The sequence below is a fragment of the Rattus norvegicus genome, chromosome 1 (assembly GCF_021556685.1).
Source record: "Rattus norvegicus strain SHRSP/BbbUtx chromosome 1, alternate assembly SHRSP_T2T, whole genome shotgun sequence".
Classification (NCBI taxonomy): domain Eukaryota; kingdom Metazoa; phylum Chordata; class Mammalia; order Rodentia; family Muridae; genus Rattus; species Rattus norvegicus.
The window spans coordinates 124,555,203-124,577,897 of record NC_141534.1 but is presented as its reverse complement, the minus strand read 5'-3'; the positions used below and the strand labels follow the sequence as shown (position 1 = coordinate 124,577,897).

Sequence of the window (22,695 nt, the reverse complement as noted above, 5' to 3'; positions counted from 1 at the left end):
AGGGCAGTCATGATTGGTCCATTTTTGTGAGTGCCCCATAGCCTCAGGAATTATGTCATGTCTTGGGACCTTCCCTTGAGCTGGATCCACCTTGGGGCTGTCTGAACACAAAGGAACCCAAGGATACAATATAAATGTTTTTTTCAAAAGGATTTAAAGGATCATCTCAAAGCCAAAATATTCCAAAAAGAAAAAAAAAGCAAGTTTCCCAGAGACATATCAACAAAACATGGCATAACATGTTACAATAAAACTAGGAACAAATCCTTTCAGGCAGACTGGGTAATGCAAACATCAGTGATTTAATTCCTTCTGGATGAACTAATTGAAAGGGTGATTTAGAGTTTCCTGTTACAATATTTTTTTTAAATCTCATTACTAGACTATTTTGATGAGTGGATTTAAAAATAGAGCAAATCATGAAAGATGCTTCCCAGGCAATACTGATATTAAGTCAGCTTAAGGCTAAGTATTCTTTCTCTTTCAGTACCTTCCACCAAAACTAAGATCTAATTGCATCGATGTGAGGCAGTCAGTAGACCTTTGACAGAAAGTAAGTCATAAAAGCACTGCACAGTATACATACTACTGGTGAGAGAAAATATGATGAAACTACAAAAAACAAAGTTTCTTTTGATTTCAACTTTGCCTGCTGCCAAACAAAAGGCACACCCACACTCTTAAGTTAATGTGGTTCCTAGAGCATGACCCAGTGCATTGCCTTTTTTTTTTCAGAGCTGGGGACTGAACCCAGGGCCTTGCACTTGCTAGGCAAGTGCTCTACCACTGAGCTAAATCTCCAACCCCGCCTTTTTTTATTCAAGTATTTGATTTCATCCTTAGAACCATGAGTTTGCAATTATGTTGATAGTATAAGTCCTGTCCTTTTATCTTAATAATGTTTTCTTCACATAAAAATGCACAAATGCTCATTAAAGAAAGTTTTGTTTTTATAAATAATGACACAAAGATTTCGGGGTTATTTCAGACATTAAGAAATCATGAGTCAGCACAATTTAAAATGAAATTTTTGAATGGAATTTTCAATAGCTTGGTAGTCTTTTCTAAAACGTTAATTGTTATCTGATTCATCAAACACAATGTGAATGTTTAATACAAGATAATTAATTCCTACAGTTCTTTAATATTTCTGCCAAAATGATTCTAAAATGAAAAGTGAGAGACATACTTTAATAGTACATATTTACTTTAGTGCCGCGTAATTCATCTTCAAGAATTATAACAACTTCCTTGTGCTTGAATGTTTGCTATCAATTTTTAAAAAAAATATTAAAACTACTTTTGGACTGTAAGTAAAGCTGTTAGTTGAGATAACGTAAGAAAGTTCAACATGTCTTCTTTCTGAGAATACAGCATTGGATCGTTGGAATGGTTTCATACCCAAAGAGCAAGCGAAGGACCACTGGATACAAATTTATTGACTACTGAGGAAGACGGGCACAAGAAGGATCAAGGTAGTAAGATATCTTCTTGAAAAGGGAGGGATGAGAAACATGTTCATATGAGCATGGTGGTGCTACCTGCTCGTTGAAAAAGGGTTCTTATTAAGATAGAATTTTAGATGGTTCAACTGGAGGTCAGCATGTAGAAAAGAATGTAGATCGATCTATGCTTATCACCCTGTACAAAGCTTAAGTCCAAGTGGATCAAGGACCTCCACATCAAACCAGATACACTCAAATTAATAGAAGAAAAAGTGGGGAAGAATCTCAAACCCATGGGCACTGGAGAAAATTTCCTGAAAAAAAAAACACCAGTGGCTTATACTCTAAGATCAAGAATCAACAAAGGGTATCTCATAAAACTGCAAAGCTTCTGTAAGGCAAAGGACACTGGTGTTAGGACAAAACAGCAACCAACAGATTGGGAAAACATCTTTACCAATCCTACAACTGATAGAGGGCTTATATCCAAAACATACAAAGAACTCACGAAGTTAAACCACAGGGAGACAAATAACCCTATTAAAAATGGGGTTCAGAGCTAAACAAAGAATTCACAGCTGAGGAATGCCGAATGGCTGAGAAACACCTAAAGAAATGTTCAACATCTTTAGTCATAAGGGAAATTCAAATCAAAACAACCCTGAGATTTCCTCACACCAGTGAGAATGTCTAAGATCAAAAACTCAGGTGACAGCAGATGCTGGCGAGGATGCGGAGAAAGAGGAACACTCCTCCACTGATGCCTGCAGCTAACCATCAGACTGAGCACAGGGACCCCACTGAAGGCATTAGGGAAAGGTATGAAGGAGCTGATAGGGTTTAAAACCACATAGGAAAAATAAAAATATTAAGCAACTGGACAACCCAGAGTTTCCACAGACTAAATCACCAACCAAAGAGTACTCTTTTGGGGACACATGATTTAGACTCTGATGTAGCAGAGGATGGCATTGCCTGGAAACAACAGCAAGAAGTCTTTGATCCTCTGAGGGCACTTTTCCCTAGTGTAGTGGAATGCCAGGGTTTTGAGGTGTGAGAGGGTTGGTGGGAGCACGAGCATTGGGAGGGGGGATGGGAGAGGAGGGAACCAGAAAAGAGAATAACATTTGAAAGGTAAATACATAAACTATCCAACAAGAAAGACAAAGAAAATAAGTGGTGTGTAAATGCAGAATAGAATTTTAAAAAAAGTTTTCATGGTTTATTTGCTCACGTATGTAATCATATCCTTCAGGAGATGTAAGTAAACTGATCACTACAATTTAGTGGCCAGCCTACGCTTTAGAATGAGACTCTTTCTCAAATTTCCAGAAGTAAAGAAAGGATGATCAAAGGAAGAAATTATGTAAAGGAGAAGAGGTGGAAGAGAGGACTCCAATATTCAGATACAATGAAGAGCTTAAGAGACATGAGTTAAATGATTATCACATGCAAACTAGAATTATCTGCTGTGAAAAGGAGGGTTTGGAAAAACTCAGCATAATTAGAGTCCTCTCAAGAAAGGCAAATTCATGACAAATGGGATCTCATAAAACTGCAAAGCTTCTGTAAGGCAAAGGACACTGTGGTTAGGACAAAATGGCAACCAACAGATTGGGAAAAGATCTTTACCAATCCTACAACAGATAGAGGCCTTATTTCCAAAATATACAAAGAACTCAAGAAGTTAGACCACAGGGAAACAAATAACCCTATTAAAAGATGGGGCTCAGAGCTAAACAAAGAATTCACAGCTGAGGAATGCGGAATGGTGGAGAAACACCTAAAGAAATGTTCAACATCTTTAGTCATAAGGGAAATGCAAATCAAAACAACCCTGAGATTTCACCTCACACCAGTGAGAATGGCTAAGATCAAAAACTCAGGGGACAACAGATGCTGGCGAGGATGTGGAGAAAGAGGAACACTCCTCCATTGTTGGTGGGATTGCAAACTGGTACAACCATTCTGGAAATCAGTCTGGAGGATCCTCAGAAAATTGGACATTGAACTGCCTGAGGATCCAGCTATACCTCTCTTGGGCATATACCCAAAAGATGCCCCAACATATAAAAAAGACACGTGCTCCACTATGTTCATTGCAGCCTTATTTATAATAGCCAGAAGCTGGAAAGAACCCAGATGCCCTTCAACAGAGGAATGGATACAGAAAATGTGGTACATCTACACAATGGAATATTACTCAGCTATCAAAAACAACGACTTTATGAAATTCGTAGGCAAATGGCTGGAACTGGAAAATATCATCCTGAGTGAGCTAACCCAAACACAGAAAGACATACATGGTATGCACTCACTGGTAAGTGGCTATTAACCCAAATGCTTGAATTACCCTAAATACCTAGAACAAATGAAACTCAAGACAGATGATCAAAATGTGAATGGTTCACTCCTTCTTTAAAAGGGGAACAAGAATACCCTTGGCAGGGAAGAGAGAGGCAAAGATTAAAACAGAGACTGAAGGAACACCCATTCAGAGTCTGCCCCACATGTGGCCCATGCATATACAGCCATCCAATTAGACAAGATGGATGAAGCAAAGAAGTGCAGACCGACAGGAGCCGGATGTAGATCACTCCTGAGAGACACAGCCAGAATACAGCAAATACAGAGGCGAATACTAGCAGCAAACCACTGAACTGAGAATAGGACCCCCTTTGAAGGAATCAGAGAAAGAACTGGAAGAGCTTGAAGGGGCTCGAGACCCCATATGTACAACAATGCCAAGCAACCAGAGCTTGCAGGGACTAAGCCACTACCTAAAGACTATACATGGACTGACCCTGGACTCTGACCTCATAGGTAGCAATGAATATCCTAGTAAGAGCACCAGTGGAAGGGGAAGCCCTGGGTCCTGCTAAGACTGAACCCCCAGTGAACTAGACTGTTGGTGGGAGGGGGACAATGGGGGGAGGCTGGGGAGGGGAACACCGATAAGAAAGGGGAGGGGGGATGTTTGCCCGGAAACTGGGAAAAGGAATAACACTGGAAATGTATATGAGAAATACTCAAGTTAATAAAAAGAAAAAAGAAAAAAAATACATAATCCTAGAGTTGAAAAAATATTAAAAAAATAAATTAATAAATAAACTATCACCAAATAAAAAAAAAGAAAGGCAAATTCAGGAAGTACTCAATTCTTTTTAGTCCCAGATAGTGTACCCTGTATTCTCTGGGTAAATTTTAATATCTATTAATTCCATAAAGCTAAAACTCTTCTAACGCTCCATTGTAAGTAACAATGAATTGGTCTCTTATAAGTTCTCTTCATTATACAGATATGGTAATCAGTGAATTGAAATTTTTATGTTTCAAAAATATTTCCAATTGTCTAATTGAAATCAAATATAGAAATTACAAAGGCACGATTTCTAGCCATAGAATGTCATAGTATAGATTACTGCATGCATCTTATACAGGTTTTTGTTCTCAGATACGAATGAGATGGTTGTTTTCTTTTTTTAACTTGATGAGATCTAGAATCACTCGAGAGACAAGCTTTAATCATGAAGGAGCAGGATTATCTTAACTTAATGTTGAAAGGAGAACCTGTATTGTGTGTAGCACAACATTGTGGATCCTGAGCACTGGCCTTTTCACTAACAAGTAGGCTTTATTTGTCCAAAGCAATAAGTCTAAAATGCAAAGCTCAGAAAATGATGCTTTTAATAATATCCATTAACTGATTTCTTTTATACTTGAAAATGTAATTCATTTAAAAACACAGGTATTTCTTTATGAGTTTTCAGCGTCCTAATGTCACCTTGACACAGAATCTTGATAGCTGAAAAATTGTTCACCCATTTTCTTGTTATGTAACCCTATACAGTTATTAACTTTTGTCACTATTGTAAAAAATCTGTAAGATAGACTAACCCATGATATAACAGCCTTAACCTCAATCTGTTCAGAAGCAGATTAAGATGGAAAGATTATGTTCAAAATCAGTGTATTGTACACAGCAACTCTGTGTCCAGAAAGTGTAATTGATATAAACATTGCCTTTGAAAATAACAATTCAATTCTGTATTACTAAGTACTTCCTGCCAGGCATCCTCTGACAACTTTGAAAAAACAACAATATTGCATTGTAGTTTTACTGCCTCTTTCCTACTACTAATCAGTATTTGTTTGGTATCTTAAAAGTACAGGATGATAGATGATAGGCATACGTTTGCAAGAAGTTTTAAACTTCTCCATGTTTGGCAGAACCTTCAGAGGGAGTGATCTGCAGTAGCACAGCCTGTTTATGGGTGGTCAGCCCCTCCCCTAATCATGGCATGAACTGATATATTACCAAACTTATCTGCTCATTCTTACATTGCTGGAAACTTAACTGCACAGATATAAATTCTGAAAGTTCTGTCATGAAGTAGGAAGCAAGATATTTCCATATATAATCAGAGACAACTTTTTATTTTTGAATATTTTCCTTCAATAATTTTATATTGCAGAGTACACACTGCTCAAATATAAATCAAAGTTTGGTGTGTTAATAAAGTCAAGTATATATTTTGTGAATTGTGTTATGATGCAGTGGGAGGAGTTGCCTCGGGAAACCCATAGAGATTCATCCCTTCCTCAGAGGGAACAGACATAGGACAGGTCTACTATACAATAGAATTTATTTGGGGGCATTGTAAGGGGAGGTGGGAAGACATAGAGTCAGAGAGAGAGAGAGAGAGAGAGAGAGAGAGAGAGAGAGAGAGAGAGAGAGAGAGGCAGAGAGACAGAGTTACAGAGAGATGAGGCCAGCCTTGAACACGTGGAGAAGAAGAAGAGGTAGAAGCAGTCACAGAAAAGAGTCCAAAAAGTCCAATGAATTGTGAGCCAGGCTAACATCACTTTGGTGAGCCTAAAAGAAAGAATGTTAAGGTGCTAAAATTCCTCCATTTTTGTTTAATAAAATATAGGAGAAACTAGAAACAGGTGATGGTGAATCAGCAATAGTGTCAATGTGATCTTTAGCTGCTTCCTGCTGACTTTGGGGTGATGTGTCTCTAGGAAAACTAAGAAAAAGGTGATAGGGATGATGGTCAAGTCTTAGGAGATTTGTAAGTTTTCTTGTTGTCCAGGGCCTGGTACCATTGTAATTAGGAAGTTAAAGGCCCAGAAGAGTGCTTGTTTCTGTGATAATAGGCTGGAGCTTCTATGGGTTGCACTCCTGGAACTGTCCTGGATATAGAGTTTGATATATATATATATATATATATATATATATATATATATATATATATATATATATATTGATATATTGATATAAACATTGCCTTTGAAAATAACAATTCAATTCTGTATTACTAAGTACTTCCTGCCAGGCATCCTCTGACAGCTTTGAAAAAACAACAATATTGCATTTTAGTTTTACTGCCTCTTTCCTACTACTAATCAGTATCATATATCATATATTATAAATTGCCCAGATTAGGCAAAATGCTGAAACAGACACCCATGTGCATGCCCCCACACACGTACACAATCTCACACACACACACACACGCACACACACACACACACACACACACACACACGAGGTAGAAAATGAAGTTAAGAAAATTTGGGTAAAAATGACTTTTCTTAAATCTACATTTGAAAATGTTAGGTCTTGGTGGTTGAGATGAGGAAAGGCTCAAATCCAGGATACAGGAGAGGAATAGATACTAGGTAGACACAGTCTATTGTTTGGCAGATGGAGACTGTTTGGACCAAGAGGAATATCTGAGTGTGGACCTTATAAAATTACAAAGGAGATGTTTGTTAATATCACGAACAGTGTTTAAACTGAGCTTAGGGAAGACAAACGTCTTTTGGCTTGAAACCCCATAAGAATAGCAATGCCAACCAACCAGAGATTCCAGGAACTAAACCACTGCCAAAAGATTATACATGGACTGACCTAGGGCTCCAACTGCATAGGTAGCAGTGAATAGCCTTGTTGATGTACCAGTCGAAGGGGAAGCCCTTGGTCCTGCCAAGTTTGGATCCCAGTGCAAGAGAATATGGAGGGGGCAGTAAGGGAATGGATGGGGGAATACCTGTATGGGGAAGAGCGGTGGGAGGGGATTGGAGCTTATTGAAAGAAAACCGGGAAATGGAAATAAAGAAATTAACAACAACAACAATAACAACAACAACAATAATAATAATAATAATAATAATAATAATAATAATAAAAGTATTTTGGGGAGCAGAAAGAAAAATAAGGGCTTCTATCTAGGAGAATGAATATATAAAAATTTAGGCTAATGAAAAGCACTTTTAAGTTTACATTCAAAAGACAACCAAAATTTGATGACCTTGTGAATTTGATAGTTAATCAGTTGAATTTGGTGTGAGAAACACTTCAAGTCTGTAGTTAGAAGACAGCCAAAGGAAACTTATATTTGTAATTTTGATAACTAATAATTTACATTAGCATGAGATACAGTTTAAGTATATATTTAGAAGACAATCAAAGGAAACAAAATTTGAACTTGTGATTATAGAATTTGGGTCATATATTGGAATGTTTTACTAGGGTATGGCTAATTTATCAAAACTCCATTGATAAGAATTAGAATTTTAAACTTAAAATCTCAGTACAATAATGACATAGTAAGGGGAAGAAATATGAAACATATTCCCTGGAAACTGAATTTAGATAAGGAAGGAGCAGAAGATTTCATCTCTGAAAATTCATCTGAACTTGTATATCCTTTATCATGAAGCTTATGAGCAAGGCAAATCTTTCAGTCTTTTCAATAATAGGTCTTTTGTCTTAATTAGTTAATGAATAAGCTAATGAACTAATATAATAGTGGATTACCTTTGGGTAAAAAGCTAGTTGTCTGTTTTTAGCTGTCAAACTTTCATTAGTTTAGCTTAAATGTAATCAGAAATCTGGGAAGAATAAATTGTAATCTAGATATAATACAGTAATTAAAACTACAGAGGTCGGTCTATAGTCCATTACCTAAACAGTTTTTCATGTCCTCATGGTATCCGTCACAACTCATGCAAAAGTAGTCTGGCCATCAGGCCTAGATGATGAGAGGCTCTCTCATTTGGAGGAGACTCATGGGAGCAATGACTCACCTTGTCTTAGGCAATATGAGACATTTAATTCTCTGTGTGTCCTCTGTTTGTCTACAGATTACACTGAGCCCTAGAAGCAGGCAAGGAAATGGCACCATCTCTCACAGTGGTCATTGTACCGCAATCCACGTAATGTTACTTGTGGCTCTGACATGTCATCTTGGAGATCTTGTGCAAGGTATCTGTGAGGATTTGGAGGTCTCTGTCTGTCATAGTAAACTTAAACATTTAATGTTATATTTAGCAGATTTCTGATAGGATTGAGAGCTAGGATCTGTTAAATGTGTATGAATTAGACCTTCTGTGTCTGTTTTTAATTATTTGTCCTATGTTGTATCCAGGAAATACAGAAATTATAACTTAATGGAGTAATAACAACAGCAAAACCAAGGCTAAACATATATTTAAGGGACTGATCATTTTTACTGATGTAAATCTTTAAGTGAGGTTTAAAATTATTTACCAAGTCTAGATAGGAATAATATGAAAACTTTATATTAATTGTTAAATGTCCTTGGCGACTTTAATTCAGGCTGTTCTCCTAATGTCAGATGTACAAAAATGGCAAATAGTCATGGGCTGCCTTTATCCAGGATGGTGCTGAAGCTATAGCTCCACCTGTGTTGTTAGATCTCTGAGCCAAATGACAGTTACCTATAGAAGCATGGCTATGTATCAACAGGGACAAACATACAAAGACCCAAATAGACATGTTCTGTCTGGTGGACAGGGCATTATGTTTCATGTGAGGAGATCTCTTTCTCTCATTGCAAGCAGCTTCTGCCACTGTGTGGGTCCTAGCAGCATGATCTGAGCACCACAGTCTAAATGGTGGTGGGACACATCTGAGGCAGGCCCATGGAGCATCTCTGCTCCTCCTTCACACAACCCAACTGACTTAGAGCTAGGGTAAATCAGAATGGAAAGAAATAAGAAATAAAAAAGTCCAAGGAGGTAGAAATTCAAGACTGACCGCTAGACCAAACAGCTGGCAGCAGCAGTGAAACAAGATCTGGAGAGTTGATGGTTCAGGGAGCAGAGAACAAGGTAGTTGGATCAAGGAATAAAAATTTTTGGAGGAATGGTGTGCAAAAGTCTACACATAGAAATCTTTCATTTTTCACATTTCTGGTGAAAGTTTTAAAGTTTTTTTTGACGTGTGGTTAAGTGACCATTTAGAGTTATTACGTGTCAGGTATTGGAAACAAATATGGAAGCCTTTAAGAACAGGAGACCTCCCAAAACAGAAGTTGAATATAGCAATGAAGCCATTATCTTTGTGTGAGTGTAGGAGTTATTAACCTTATTGCTTCCAGTGTCCAAACGATAAATTAATAACTAAGAATAAAATGAACAACCAGACTAGATTGTCAGGACATCAGGAGATAATTTAGTGGTCGAGCTGTCGCCAGCTCCTGATCTGTGGAGCCACCACCCAAGGTAGAATGGTTTACATAGGCCTAGCATTTTTCATCAGTGAGAGAGAAATCATCTTAAGGAGAGAAATAGTGCTCACCCAAGGGTAGAGGTCCTAAGATGAGGAATCAGCTAGAAAGATCAGTTCTGTAGGCTATGGATGCCTCCCTTGCCAAGGAAACTAGAGGGGATGTAAGCTGAATAGAGAACAGTGGACATGTACAGTGACTAATGTGTGAGTGGTGGGAGGGTATCTTCCCAATTTTCCCCTGTTTGGGTAGAGAGATATATTGAGAGAATGGCAGGAAAGTCTGTGAGGTGGTGGAAAATGTGAACCTGCCAGTTTGCAAATTGAAATTACTGCACCAAATGATGACTATAAAAACCAAGGATATATTTTTGTGGCACACTGATTGGTGTGATGGGTTGCCTCTGCAGACTCATGCAGAGACATCCCTTTCCCCAAGGTAATAACCATAAGATTGGTCTAGTAAAGAATCGAGTTGTTTGGGGCATGGGAAAAGAATAAAGACATAGAAGAGGATGGGGACAGAGTGGAGGAGGAAACTACTTGGAAACACATAGAAAAGGGGGGATGTGTAAATAGAGTGAGAGAAGAGAGTCAGGGAGATAAAAAGGCATAGAGAGAGGCTAAACACTCCCTTTTATAGCTAGCGATGCAGAGAGAAGAACATACAGATACAGCCTATTTGTATCTAGTTTACAGTTGGGTAATACATAAAAGGAATGCTAAGGTGCTAAAACATTTATTAATTCCTTATCTATTTCCCTTTCCCATGTAGTCTTTGACTTGCAGAAAGGATATTGCTAAGTCATATTTTCATCTATTGGAAATTATTGTGTATGACCTTTTAAAATCAGAAGCCTTTCTACATTTTGGTTTGTACTTTCATTGTCATATTCAGCAGGCATTTATATCACCAAAGTTTAAATGTGCATAGAAGAGCCTGAGTGATATGTCTGCTTATAAAAACCAGGAGTGCTCTGCAAGATATCCATGAAATTATGCCAGGAATTTTGAAACTACATGGAACTGCAGTTCTGAAGACATACACAGCCTTTGGCACCTACATACCTCTATATTATGTTCATGCAGACACAAACACACACACACACACACACACACACACATACACACACACAGAGAGAGAGAGAGAGACAGACAGAGACAGATAGAGACACAGAGATACACAGAGACAGAGACAGAGACAGAGACAGAGAGACAGAAAGACAGAGAGACAATGAGAGAGACAGAGACAGAAACAGAGAGTGACAGAGAGAGAAGAACACACAGACAATGGCTGAGAGACAGAGATTGAGAGAATGAGAGAGACAGAGAGAAATATACATAAATGATTAAAAATAAAGTGGCTGTTAAACCTGGGAATTTACCAAGAATTTATAATACCCAGAAGGAGGAAAGAACCCAGATGCCCTTCAACAGAGGAATGGATACAGAAAATGTGGTGCATCTACACAATGGAATATTACTCAGCTATCAAAAACAATGACTTTATGAAATTCACCGGCAAATGAATGGAACTGGAATATACCACCCTGAGTGAGGTAACCTAATCACAGAAAAACACACATGGTGTGCACTCATTGATAAGTGGATATTAGGACAAATGCTCGATATACCCTAGATGCACAGAACATATGAAACTCAAGAAGGATGACCAAAATGCGGATGCTTCACTCCTTCTTTAAAAGGGGAACAAGAATACCCTTGGGAGGGGATAGGGTGCCAAAATTTAGAACAAATGCTGAAGGAACGCCCATTCAGAACCTGCCCCACATGTGGCCCATTCATAATCAGCCACAAAATCAGATAAGATGGATGAAGCAAAGAAGTAAAGGCTGATAGGAACCAGTGTAGCTCTCTACTGAGAGACATAGCCAGAATATAGCAAATACATAGGCGAATGCCAGCAAACCATAGAAATGAGAATGGGACTCACGTTTAAGGAATCAGAGAAAGGACTGTATGAGCTGAAGGAGTTTGAGACAACATATTAACAACAATGCCCACCAACCAGAGCTTCCAGGGACTAAGCCACTACCAAAGACTATACATGGACTGACCCTGGGCTTCAACTTCATAAATAGCAATAAATAGCCTACCAAGTAAGGGCACCAGTGGAAGGGGAAGCCCTTGGTCCTGCCAAGGCTGGACGCTCAGTGAACAGGATTCTTTTGGGGAGGGTGATAAGGGGGGAGGATTGGGAAGGGAACACCCATATATGATGGGAGGGGAGGGGTTGGGGATGTTGGCATGGAAACAGGGAAATGGAATAACATTTGAAATGTAAATAAGAAATACTGAATTTACTAAAGATGAAAAAATGCATTGAGAGAAATATTGGCCATCAGCATGTACAGCAAGCAAATTTAAAAGAGAAATTGATTTATCAGACCATTCCTTAAAAGATATTTATACTGCATGCTATATAGTCTCATTATGTTTATTCCTAGCTAGTGACTGACCAGAGGATGAAATATGATTAAGTACGGAGGAAGAATGGCTCAAGAAGGAGCAGAGTGGTAAAAAATCACCTGGAAAATAGGAAAGATGAGAAACACTCAGATATGCAGACAGGTGGATTCATGCTTATAGATAAATGGTTACAATTAAAATAGAATTATGTGTGAAATGTACATATACCATAAATAGAATATTTTGGATCCCAGAAGAAATTTGAATGAGAAAAAACTATATATTTAAAACATAGAAGTGTTCTGTTGTTACTTCTGCTCTTGTTTATCCTGGAATTGTTTTCCCTTTGAGGGATGTAGCTCTAAAGCTTTGTATATATTCATAAAATGCTCTATGTGTGTGTCAATCCAATAATTCAAGTTTTTTTTTCAGAAAGAAGGTCTTCCCTCTTTAAACATATCTCCCTTTCCCAATAAACAACCCTAATACTAGAGCCTTCTTTTTTATTAATATATACTCATTCAGGCGATATTTTAGATTTAGCTATAAATAGCCTATTTTATCTATTTTATTGAGATTTTTCATTTACAATTCAAATATTATCGCCTTTCCTCATTTCCCTTCCAAAAGCCTACTATTTCCTCCTGCTTCTAAGAGTGTTCTCTGCTACTTATCAGCCACTCTTTCCTCCCTCACTTTCCTGACATAACCTGACACTGGAGAATCAAGCTTTTACAGGACCAAGGGGATCTCCTCCCATTGTTTCCTGACAAGGACGTCCTCTGGTATATATGCTGCTGGAGCCATAGGTCCATCCCTGTGTAATCTTGGGATGGTTCTTTAGTCCCTGAAAAGTCTGGAAGGGTACTGTTTGGTTAATACTGTAGTTCTTCTTATTGGCTGGCAAACCCCTTCAACTATTTTAGTCCTTTCTCTAATTCTTCCATTGGGACTCCATTCTCACTTCAGTGATTGTCTGCAAGCATCTGCCTCTGAATTTGTCAGGCTACTGTCAGATTGCACTTCTTGCAAAATATAATATGGTCTGGTTTAGGTGGCTCTATATGGGAAGGAATTTCAGGTGGGGCAATGTGTTGATGGCCTTACCTTCAGTCTCTGCTCAACATTTTGTCTTAACAAATCGTCCAAGAAGGACTGGCACATCTGAAATTTGGTTTTTCTCCTTCTTGACTTTCATTTGGACTTTGAATTATGTCTTGGGTATTCCAAACTTTTTGGCTAATATCCACATATTAGTGGATATTATCACTTCTGCCCTGGGAGAATCCTGGTTCCCTTGCTTTTCAAGCTGGAATAGAAAGAATGAAGCTTAACGGTGCCTGGTTGTTTAGAGAGGAAATTGGTCTGCATGGCTGTTGGATAAGTGGCCTTATCCAGAGATGGTTTTCAGTGAAATAATTCTTGTTTATTTAGGGTAAGTAGACATTTATAAGCTTGGGTAGGAGATAGATGTTTGTAGGGTGAATATGCCTCATAGGCTGTGCCAGAACTGAAAGGTAGAAGTTTTAAGATTGCCTCCCCCCTTAGACAAAGGTTCAGAGTAGAAGAAAAAAACTGGTTAGGCCTGGAATTATATGTTCCAGGAAGCTTCTCCTAGGAGAATAGAATGGGTAATTACAGCCATTTCAACATCTTTCTCCCAGGAACTAGCTGACCATAAAATTAGATTAAAATCTTAATGAGCAATCTTGAGAAGCAGGAAGCTTCTCCCAGGAAATAGCAGACCATAAAGTTAAACAATCTTGAGAAACAGGAAGCTCCCCCTTGTGATTTTTTCACTGGTATTCTCAACATTTTCCAATGGCGCCCTCCCTAATCCCTTGTGTTGTGGTTTTTTCCTTTAAATTCCTCTTCTCTTAGCTACTGTTTGTCAAACTCCACTGCCCCTGCATGGGATATGTGTCTCGACCCCAGTGCACTGGTTCCTATCGATCAACCTCATGTGATTACAGCAAGGATGGTCTTGTGTGAGTTCTTGGGGGGTCGCGTCATCCCAAGACTTGAGTGAGGGTCTCCCCGCTCTGGGACTCTTTCATTTGGGGGCTCGTCCAGGATAGGCGACCACCCTCATATCCAGATACCTACTTGGAAGTGAGATATTGTCTGTGTCTTTGTTTTTTGTGCCGGCTAAACTCTGGGTCTGTATTTCCTACTCTGGTTCTGTATTTGCTCATGAGTTCTGGAGATCTAGTTTTGTGGTCGCTCCCATTTCGGGCTGAGAGGGAAGCTTGTGTCTCAGGAGAGACGTGAATGTGAGCGGTAGATGTGCCAGCAGATCACTGATTGCGCTGCCCTGGGAGACATCCCAGGAGGTGAGGAGGGACCCCAACGATGCCTGGGAGATTCCCATCTGGGCACTGGTAAGGATTCAGTGATTCTCCTGGATTGGAGAAGAGACCTGCCTTTTCAGCCATCTGGGTGCCAGTGAGGATTCGGTGATTCTCCTGAATTAGAGAAAAGACCCGCCCTCCTGGCCATCTGTATTTCCAGAGTGGTCTTTGTCTGTGTGTCTTAGGTCTTTGCTTTGTGTTACCACTGGTATTCTCGAAAGCTAGAGCACACAACTTGTCAGTTGAGATTAAGAAGGGACTGTGGAAGACTTTTTGCTCCTTGGAGTGGCCGACATTTGATGTCGGCTGGCCTCCAGTGGGGACCTTTGACTTAACCATTATTTTTGATCTGCTCTCCTTCATCTGTCTTTGGTGTCCCCTTGGGAAGGAGGAGTGAAGTGGAATCTGCTCCCCTTCATCTGTCTCTGGTTGAGAAGGAAGAGTGATGTGGAACCTGCTCTCCTTCATCTGTTTTTGGTGAGTTCAAGGAAGCTGCCATGTGAATCAGTTCGGTTTTGTGGTGATCTTGCAGCGGCCCCTTGTTTTTTTTTTGTTTTTGTGCACACTCTGTTTTTTTTTCTTTTTTTGTCTGTTAATCTTTTGACTGTCTTTCTGTGTGACTGAATGCTTTTGTCATTTTCAGCAGACCTCTATTTTCTGGACTCTTATTGTTTTCTCACCATCCCACTTGAGATGCTTGTTGGCAGCTGTTACAGGAAATACAGAATCCTACTAGAGGCCAGAAAAAATGTTCCAGACACAGATGGAAGGCACTCACTTCTGCCTGTTGAGTTCAATAAGCCTAAAGGTAGGGAGCACCAGGTCTACCATCAGACTACAATTGTGGGTCTCTGAGGGGCTGAAAAAATGCCCCACCAATTTGGCTAAAGTAAGTAAGAGATGTGAAGAAAAAGTTGCAGAAACTTGAAGGGGTAAGCTATGTCACTGAGAGAGTTAGTGTAAGTTGCAGAGAAAATAAGGTTGATGTGTGTTTCATAGTCTGTGCACATAAGTGGACAGCATCCAGTAGCTATAGTATCCAGTGTTTTGTGGATACAGGGACCCAACACTATGCTCCTGTGCCCCAGTGGGCCAGTGTCCATCAAAGACCTTGGGTACAGGGAACTACCGGCAAGAAACAATACAGTGGACCTTGGTGTGGGCTGGGTAACCCACTAGTTCATGGTCATCTCTGACTGCCCCTATCCCTTGCTCATGAGAAATTTGCTCTCCAAAATGGCTTGCATTGGCAGTTATGGCTGGGTGAGGCCATGTGTATACATATCTGCAGACTGTGTATGTAGAGCTTAAGACCTGTCTCAGTGCACCAATACCTGATGCTGGGAGATGTGTGGTTTAGTGCCATTCTGCCTGGAACACATCGCTCTTGCCAGCTGGGCACTAACAATTATCACCCAATCCAGGACTTAAAACTGTGGTAGAGTGGCTGATGTTTTGCCTTTGAATAAAAAGTCCCAGACGATGGGACCACTGCTCAGCTGACATGGACTAGATTCTCCACTGGTTGGGGGTAATCTGGTCACCTTGCTGCCCAATCCTGACTTGGAGCCACCACAGCACGAGTGTCAAGCACTGGCAGAAGCCCATGTGTGGAGGAAAGACCTCTGTGACTGACTGATCAAACCCTGCTGAAAGCGGAGGCTACCTTGTCGACAGATGGGAACAGTTCTCTTCATGAAGGTCAGAGAGGAGTTGGTGCTGCCATGGTGGACAAAACAAATGTCATCTGGGATGGCTGACCCTCTAACCTCCAGGACATCAGCGCCCCAGATGCCTTTGTCATCTCTTGGATGCTCTGATGCAGCCAGCAACTGTGAGTATTATTCATTGCCCAGTACATCAGGAGGGAAGAATTTCAGTGGCATGCGGTAATAATGAAGCAGATCAAGTGCCTCAAGAAATGCCTATGCAGGAGCCTATCCTGCTTGCAGGCCTGCAAGAGACAGCCACTGGGAACAGAGATCTGACTAAGGGATGGCTCCACTTATAATGTACAGCAGAAGAAAAGGCCTAAATTGCTTAAAATAAAAAAAAAAGACAATGGCACACTTGAGGGAAAACTGTGTTCCCCAGAGAGCAAACAAAAGACTCACCTTGCCAAATATATAAATGGATTCATTTAGGAGATAAGAAGCTTGTCCAAGTAGTTAAGGTATATGTAATAGACTTTAAGATTTTAGCCAGAGAGGCAATAAAAAGTATAAGGTTTGTCAGTAAGTGAATGCTTATCAAGCAAACAGGGCAAAGAGACCTAGAGAGTTTAGTGGGAAGTCAAAGTGAACTTCACTGAGATAAAACCAGGAAAATATGGTCACAAATATCTCCTAGTGCTTGTAGATACCTTTCCAGGAATGGATAGAAGCTTTCCTCACCAAGCAAGAGACGGCCCCGGTAGTCATCAAGAAGATACTGGAAGAAATCTTCTCCCGGTCGGAGTGCCCAAGGTAATCTGGTTAGACAACCCCCAACTTTCATTGCCAAGGTAAGCTAGGGTGTGGCCAAGTATTTTTTTTTGTGGTCCAAAAAAGGCTTTAATAGTTTTGACATTGCTAAAAGGCATCATTTAGATGGTTCTTTTGATTTACAGATGAGATCATATAATCATTGTTCCTACTACATATATTCCTTCCCATAGTGCACCTGAATTTAAGCATATTTATCCTCAATTGTGCATAGGCATAAAATGGTAAATAGGAAATTTTCTCTGAAAGTTCTCTGAAGATACAGTTTACTTAACTGCAAATGTCCTTCAATCAGTTTAGACCTTTTGTTTTTCTACCTGAATACATGGAATATATTTGAATAGAAACTCTTTTAAGTTTGGTGGTTGTTAAGGGAACAAAAACCTGTTGCATTATTTAGAGGAGGTGTATGTGTAGTTGTGGCCAAGTATTTAGAGGTCGATTGGAAATTACATTGTACTTACAGACCTCAAAGTTCAGGACAGGTAGAGTAAATAAATAAAACTCTAAAAGAGACCCTGACCAAAGTGACCATGGAGACTGGCACAGACTGGGTGGCACTCCTTCCCTCTTGCTCTCTTCAGAGCAAGAAATATCCCTTCCAGATTCAGCCTTACCCGCTTTGAGATCTTATATTATGCCTCACCTCCTCTGACTGTATTAGATGATGTTATTGAACCAACATGTCATACTAATAATGATTTCTTGTGTCTTACTAAGTATTTAGCATCAGGATTCCAATCTGGACACTATCTGAACCTACACACAAAGGTTATGACTGCCTTTTAGAACTTCTAACCTATACAGGTTGTAACCCCTGAGGTACAGTCCCAAGAAGTGTTACAAGTACTAACGTATGCAATGGTACATCATTTGCAATAGAAATCAAGCCTATCCCCACACCTATCCTGATGGAACCCAGGGCAAAGATGAAATTTTTATTTCTAAAGCACACTTCTCAAGTGAGCATTATAGCAACCTCCCAGTCACGTCTCTGATATATCCACTTATCTGATGTGCAAGTCTGAAGACACAAAGGAGTGTTGAGAATTACTTAGGGCTATCTTAAGGCTGAGTCTAGGTGCTTCAAGGGCAGCAACAAGGACATCTGCTGTTGCCTTGCAACACAGGCTTATGGAGAATTCAGAACTGCTATTCACTTAGATATAGAAAGAGTAAAACAGACTTTTTAGCTAACCTCCAAGAATCACTAACCTCCGTCTCAGAGGTAATCCTTCAGAATAAGAGATTAGACCTGATATTATTTAAAGAAGGAGGTCTGTGTGCTACACTAAAAGAAAGAATGTTGCTCCTATGTAGACCATTCAGAAGTAATTAAAAGACTCCATGAGTAAACTTAGAGAAAGGTTAGACAAAATACAGAGACAGAGAAGCACATCAGGGATGGTTCGAGAGCTGGTTTAGTAGATCTCCTTAGATGATTACTCTGATATCTTCCTTTATGGGACCCTTCTTAGTTTTGCTTCTGCTTCTCCTGATTATAGGTCCATGTGTGTTAAATAAGCTAGTTACCTTCATTAGAAAAAGAGTGAGTGCTGTTCAGATTTTGATATTACATCAGCAATATCATGTTTTACAAGGTCAAAAAAAATCAATATTATGAAGATACTGAAATTTAGTTCTATGATTAGAACTAGCCACTAGAAGAAGGGTGGAATGAAAGGTAGAAGTTTTAAGGTTGCCTTCCCCCTTAGACAAAGGTTCAGAGTAGAAGAAAAAACCTGGTTAGGCCCTGAAATTATGTTCCAGGAAGCTTCTCCTAGGACCATAGGATGGGTAATTGCATCGACCAGTTCAACAGCTTTCTCCCAGGAACTAGCTGACCATAAAGTTACATTAAAATCTTAGAGAGCAATCTTGAGAAGCAGGAAGCTTCTCCCAGGAAATAGCAGACCATAAAGTTAAACAATCTTCAGAAACAGGAAGCTCCTCCTTGTGATTTTTTCACTGGTATTCTCGACATTTTCCAATGACGCCTTCCCTACTCCCTTGGGTTGTGGTTTCTTCCTTTAAATTCCCCTTCTCTTAGCTACTGGTCGTCAAACTTCACTGCCCCTGTGTGAGATATGAGTCTCGACCCCAGTGCACTGGTTCTTATCCATAAAACTCATGTGATTGCAGCAAGGATGGTCTTGTGTGAGTTCTTGGGGGGTTGCATCATCCCGAGACTTGAGTGAGGGCCTCCCCACTCTGGGAGTCTTTCAGAACTGTTTGGAAAGCTTTAGTTGAAAGAAGAATTCTGGGTGTTTCTCCATCCTCATAGTGAGAGAGGAAGTCTGAGGAGTAATTTGGCCACCAGACTAAGTAACTACCACAAGGATGATGGAGGTGGGTGCATATGTCTATGTGCTCTCACACATGCAGAGCCACAGCAAGATTGAAAACTGTCCTACTCCTGATGATTTTAAGGGTTTGTACAAGTCTTGACTTCATTCTTCTTCCAGACTTAATCCCTCAGGGTACTCCCTTCTGGACCCCAAAACAATTCTCTAACATCTTCATACTGAAGCTAACTAAGAAAAATAATTGGTCCAACAAAATTATTAATTTCAAATAACAGGTACAAAAGTACTGTTACTTAAGAACAATATTTGTTAAATGTCAAAGGAAATAAACTACACAAAGGAAAAATACATTTAAAAAAGTGATGAATATTTTGCTTTTCTATACTTCCAATATTTTATAAAATAAGAAGAAATGTAAATACAACAGAAATAACATATTCAATTTTGATAAGACACATGATGGCACAAGTAGAGAAATCTGTGGGTTAATAGAACGTTTGCTACTCTCAATTGCAATTGTTACTTCTGTCATTCCTACTGTGGTCTTTGGAGTTATTCCCCCATGAATCAGAATCCTGTTCTATATTGCATAAAAATATAATGTCAAGTACAGCAGTATAGAATGATATCCCTGTTGTTGTAAAAATATAGAATAATAAAAGTGTTGGTTGTCTTTTATCTCGCTGGGTCCTGCACCGTGGTGCTCCAAGATATCTGCTAGATATCTTGGCAGAAACACATCTGAATTCCTTGGCAGCCCAGAGTCTCCTGCCACTGCACATGCTCCTACACTCAAACCATCACATAAAAGAACTCACAAAACAATAATCTTAAACCAAATTGATAAGATATAATTGCCCACTTAAACATACAAAGCCTGGTACCATTCATCCCTTAGTAACATAAATAACAACCTGCAAATACACAGAGTAGAATCTTAACATCACCTGCCATGGCTTCTCTGCCTCTTCTCTCCCTCCTGTCTCTTCCTTTCCATTCTATTCTCCTCCTCTTCCTTCTAAATTCTCTCCTGCCTATCCTTTCTTCTGTGCCAATGACAGGCCTCCTTCTATCCTGTACCTGCCCCTTACCTATACTTTACAAATTCAATGGGGAGGTGGTTCTGGTGCAGTCATCTTAGTTCTGAGTACCTGACTAGACAGCTGTCCTTGGTACAGTGGAATTAACATCAAAATACAGATAACTTCAGGGCAAACCACAACATATTCCACCTGGATCAGGAGAGTAATTAATATTTATATGATCCTGAATTTTCTTACTTAATGCCTTCTCCAACTGTATGTACCCTGAATTCTGACATATTATCACTTTCTAAGCAAGTTGGCCTAGAGTCAAGGGGCATATAACAATATTAGATTTTTCAATGCACAAAATGTGACTTTTGATCAACAGGGGAAACATTCAACTAAAGCTCTTGACAAAAGAAAAAGAAAAAAAAAAACATTATCTAAATGTTTGAGAGAATTGGGTGACTTGTAAGAACTTTTCAATTGTTGATATTTGGAATGCAAAGATCTAGAACCAAAATAACTTGGACTTTTAGTACACTTATAAGCAACTTAACATTCAATTCTGTCTCACTTAAAATACTTTCAATTAGATGGTGAAAGTTTTGGAATGTATTAACAGATCACTAGCTAAATGAAAGAAACATAAAAATTAAGACTATCATCAAGAGTTATAGAAAATCTATGGTAGGTATTTTCACAATTTCCATACACATTCAGTTGATTTAACTTGAAATCATATTGTTAAACACTAGTATATGATTTTTTTTTAAAAATGTGGCTATACAAGGCTGTTTAATACTTTAGTGTTAGAACATGTATTGAAGTCACCCCAAATCTCTGTTCCCATCTGCTGACTTTCAAACTTGGCTAGAGTAAATAATCTATTCTTTTTTTTCTCTTTTTTATCTTTTATTTTTCTTGGATATTTGTATATATATATATATATATATATATGTATATATGTGTATATATATATATATATGTATATATGTGTATATATATATATATCAAATGTTATTCCCTTTCCTCCATCTCCCATCACCATTCTTCTGTTGAAGGAAATCTGGGTTCTTTCCAGCTTCTGGCTATTATAAATAAGGCTACTATGGAAATAGTGGAGCTTGTGTTCTTGTTATATTTTGTAGCATCATTTGGGTCTATGAGCAAGAGTAGTATATCCAGGTTGTCCAGTAGTACTACATCCAATTTAATGAGGAACATCCAGACTTCTTTCCAAAGTATCTATATCAGTTTGCATTTTCCCCAGCAATGGAAGAGGATCCTATTTCTCCACATCCTCTCCAGGATCTCTTTTCACCTTAAGTTTTATCTTAGCCATTCTGACTGATGAGAAGTGAAATTTCAGGGTTGTTTTTATTTGCATTTCCCTGGTGATTAAGGATGTTGAACTTTAGGTGCTTCACAGCCATTTGATATTCTTCAGTTGAGAATTTGTTGTTTAGCTTGACCCCCATTTGTTAATACAGTTATTGGAGTCTCTGGAGTTGTACTTCTTGAGTTATTTGTGTATGTTAAATATAATTCCTCTATCAGACATAGGATTGGTAAAGATATTTCCCCAATATTTTGGTTGCCATTTTGTCCAATTGACAATATTATTTGCCTTACAGCAGCTTTCCAAATTCATGAGGTCCCATTTGCTGGTTCTTGATCTTAGAGCATAAGCCAATTATGTTCTGTTCAGGACATTTTCCCCACTGCTCATGTGTTCGAGACTATTCCCCTCTTTTTCTTCTAATAGTTTGAGTGTATCTGGTTTTTGTGAAGGTCATTGTTCCACTTGGACTTCAGTTTGGACAGAGAGGTAAGAATGGATTAACTTGCCTTCTTCTATATGTTGACCTCCAGCGGAAACAACTCCATTTGTTCAAAATCCCATCTTTTTTTCCAAAGGACAGTTTTGACTCCTTTTTCAAAGATCAGGTGACCATAGATGTGGTGGGGAGGGTCATTTCTGTGCCTTTAATTCTATTACCTTGATCTACCTTCCTGTCTCTGTACCAATACAATAGAGCTTTTATCATGCTGCTCTGTAATATAGCTTGAAGTTAGGGATTTCTATAGAAATATTCTTTTATTGTTCTTTTAT

General features: G+C 39.0%; 1 protein-coding gene across 3 annotated transcripts in view; it reads left to right on the top strand.

Moving 5' to 3' along the window:
- The window catches only part of LOC134483425 (uncharacterized), a 329,893-nt gene that overhangs the window by 95,580 nt on the left and 211,618 nt on the right, over positions 1–22,695 (top strand). Inside the window, exons 5-9 of one of the 3 annotated variants that reach the window (XM_087600956.1) lie at positions 8,598–8,718; positions 11,390–11,543; positions 15,154–15,242; positions 15,412–16,599; positions 17,115–17,268. In XM_087600956.1, coding sequence (XP_087457082.1) covers positions 16,443–16,599; positions 17,115–17,268 — 311 coding nt within the window. In that variant the 5' untranslated portion in view covers positions 8,598–8,718; positions 11,390–11,543; positions 15,154–15,242; positions 15,412–16,442. Of the gene's footprint in view, positions 1–8,597; positions 8,719–11,389; positions 11,544–15,153; positions 15,243–15,411; positions 17,269–22,695 lie in introns of all 3 variants that reach the window. The other 2 variants (XM_087600960.1, XR_015646523.1) reach the window with 2 other exon arrangements.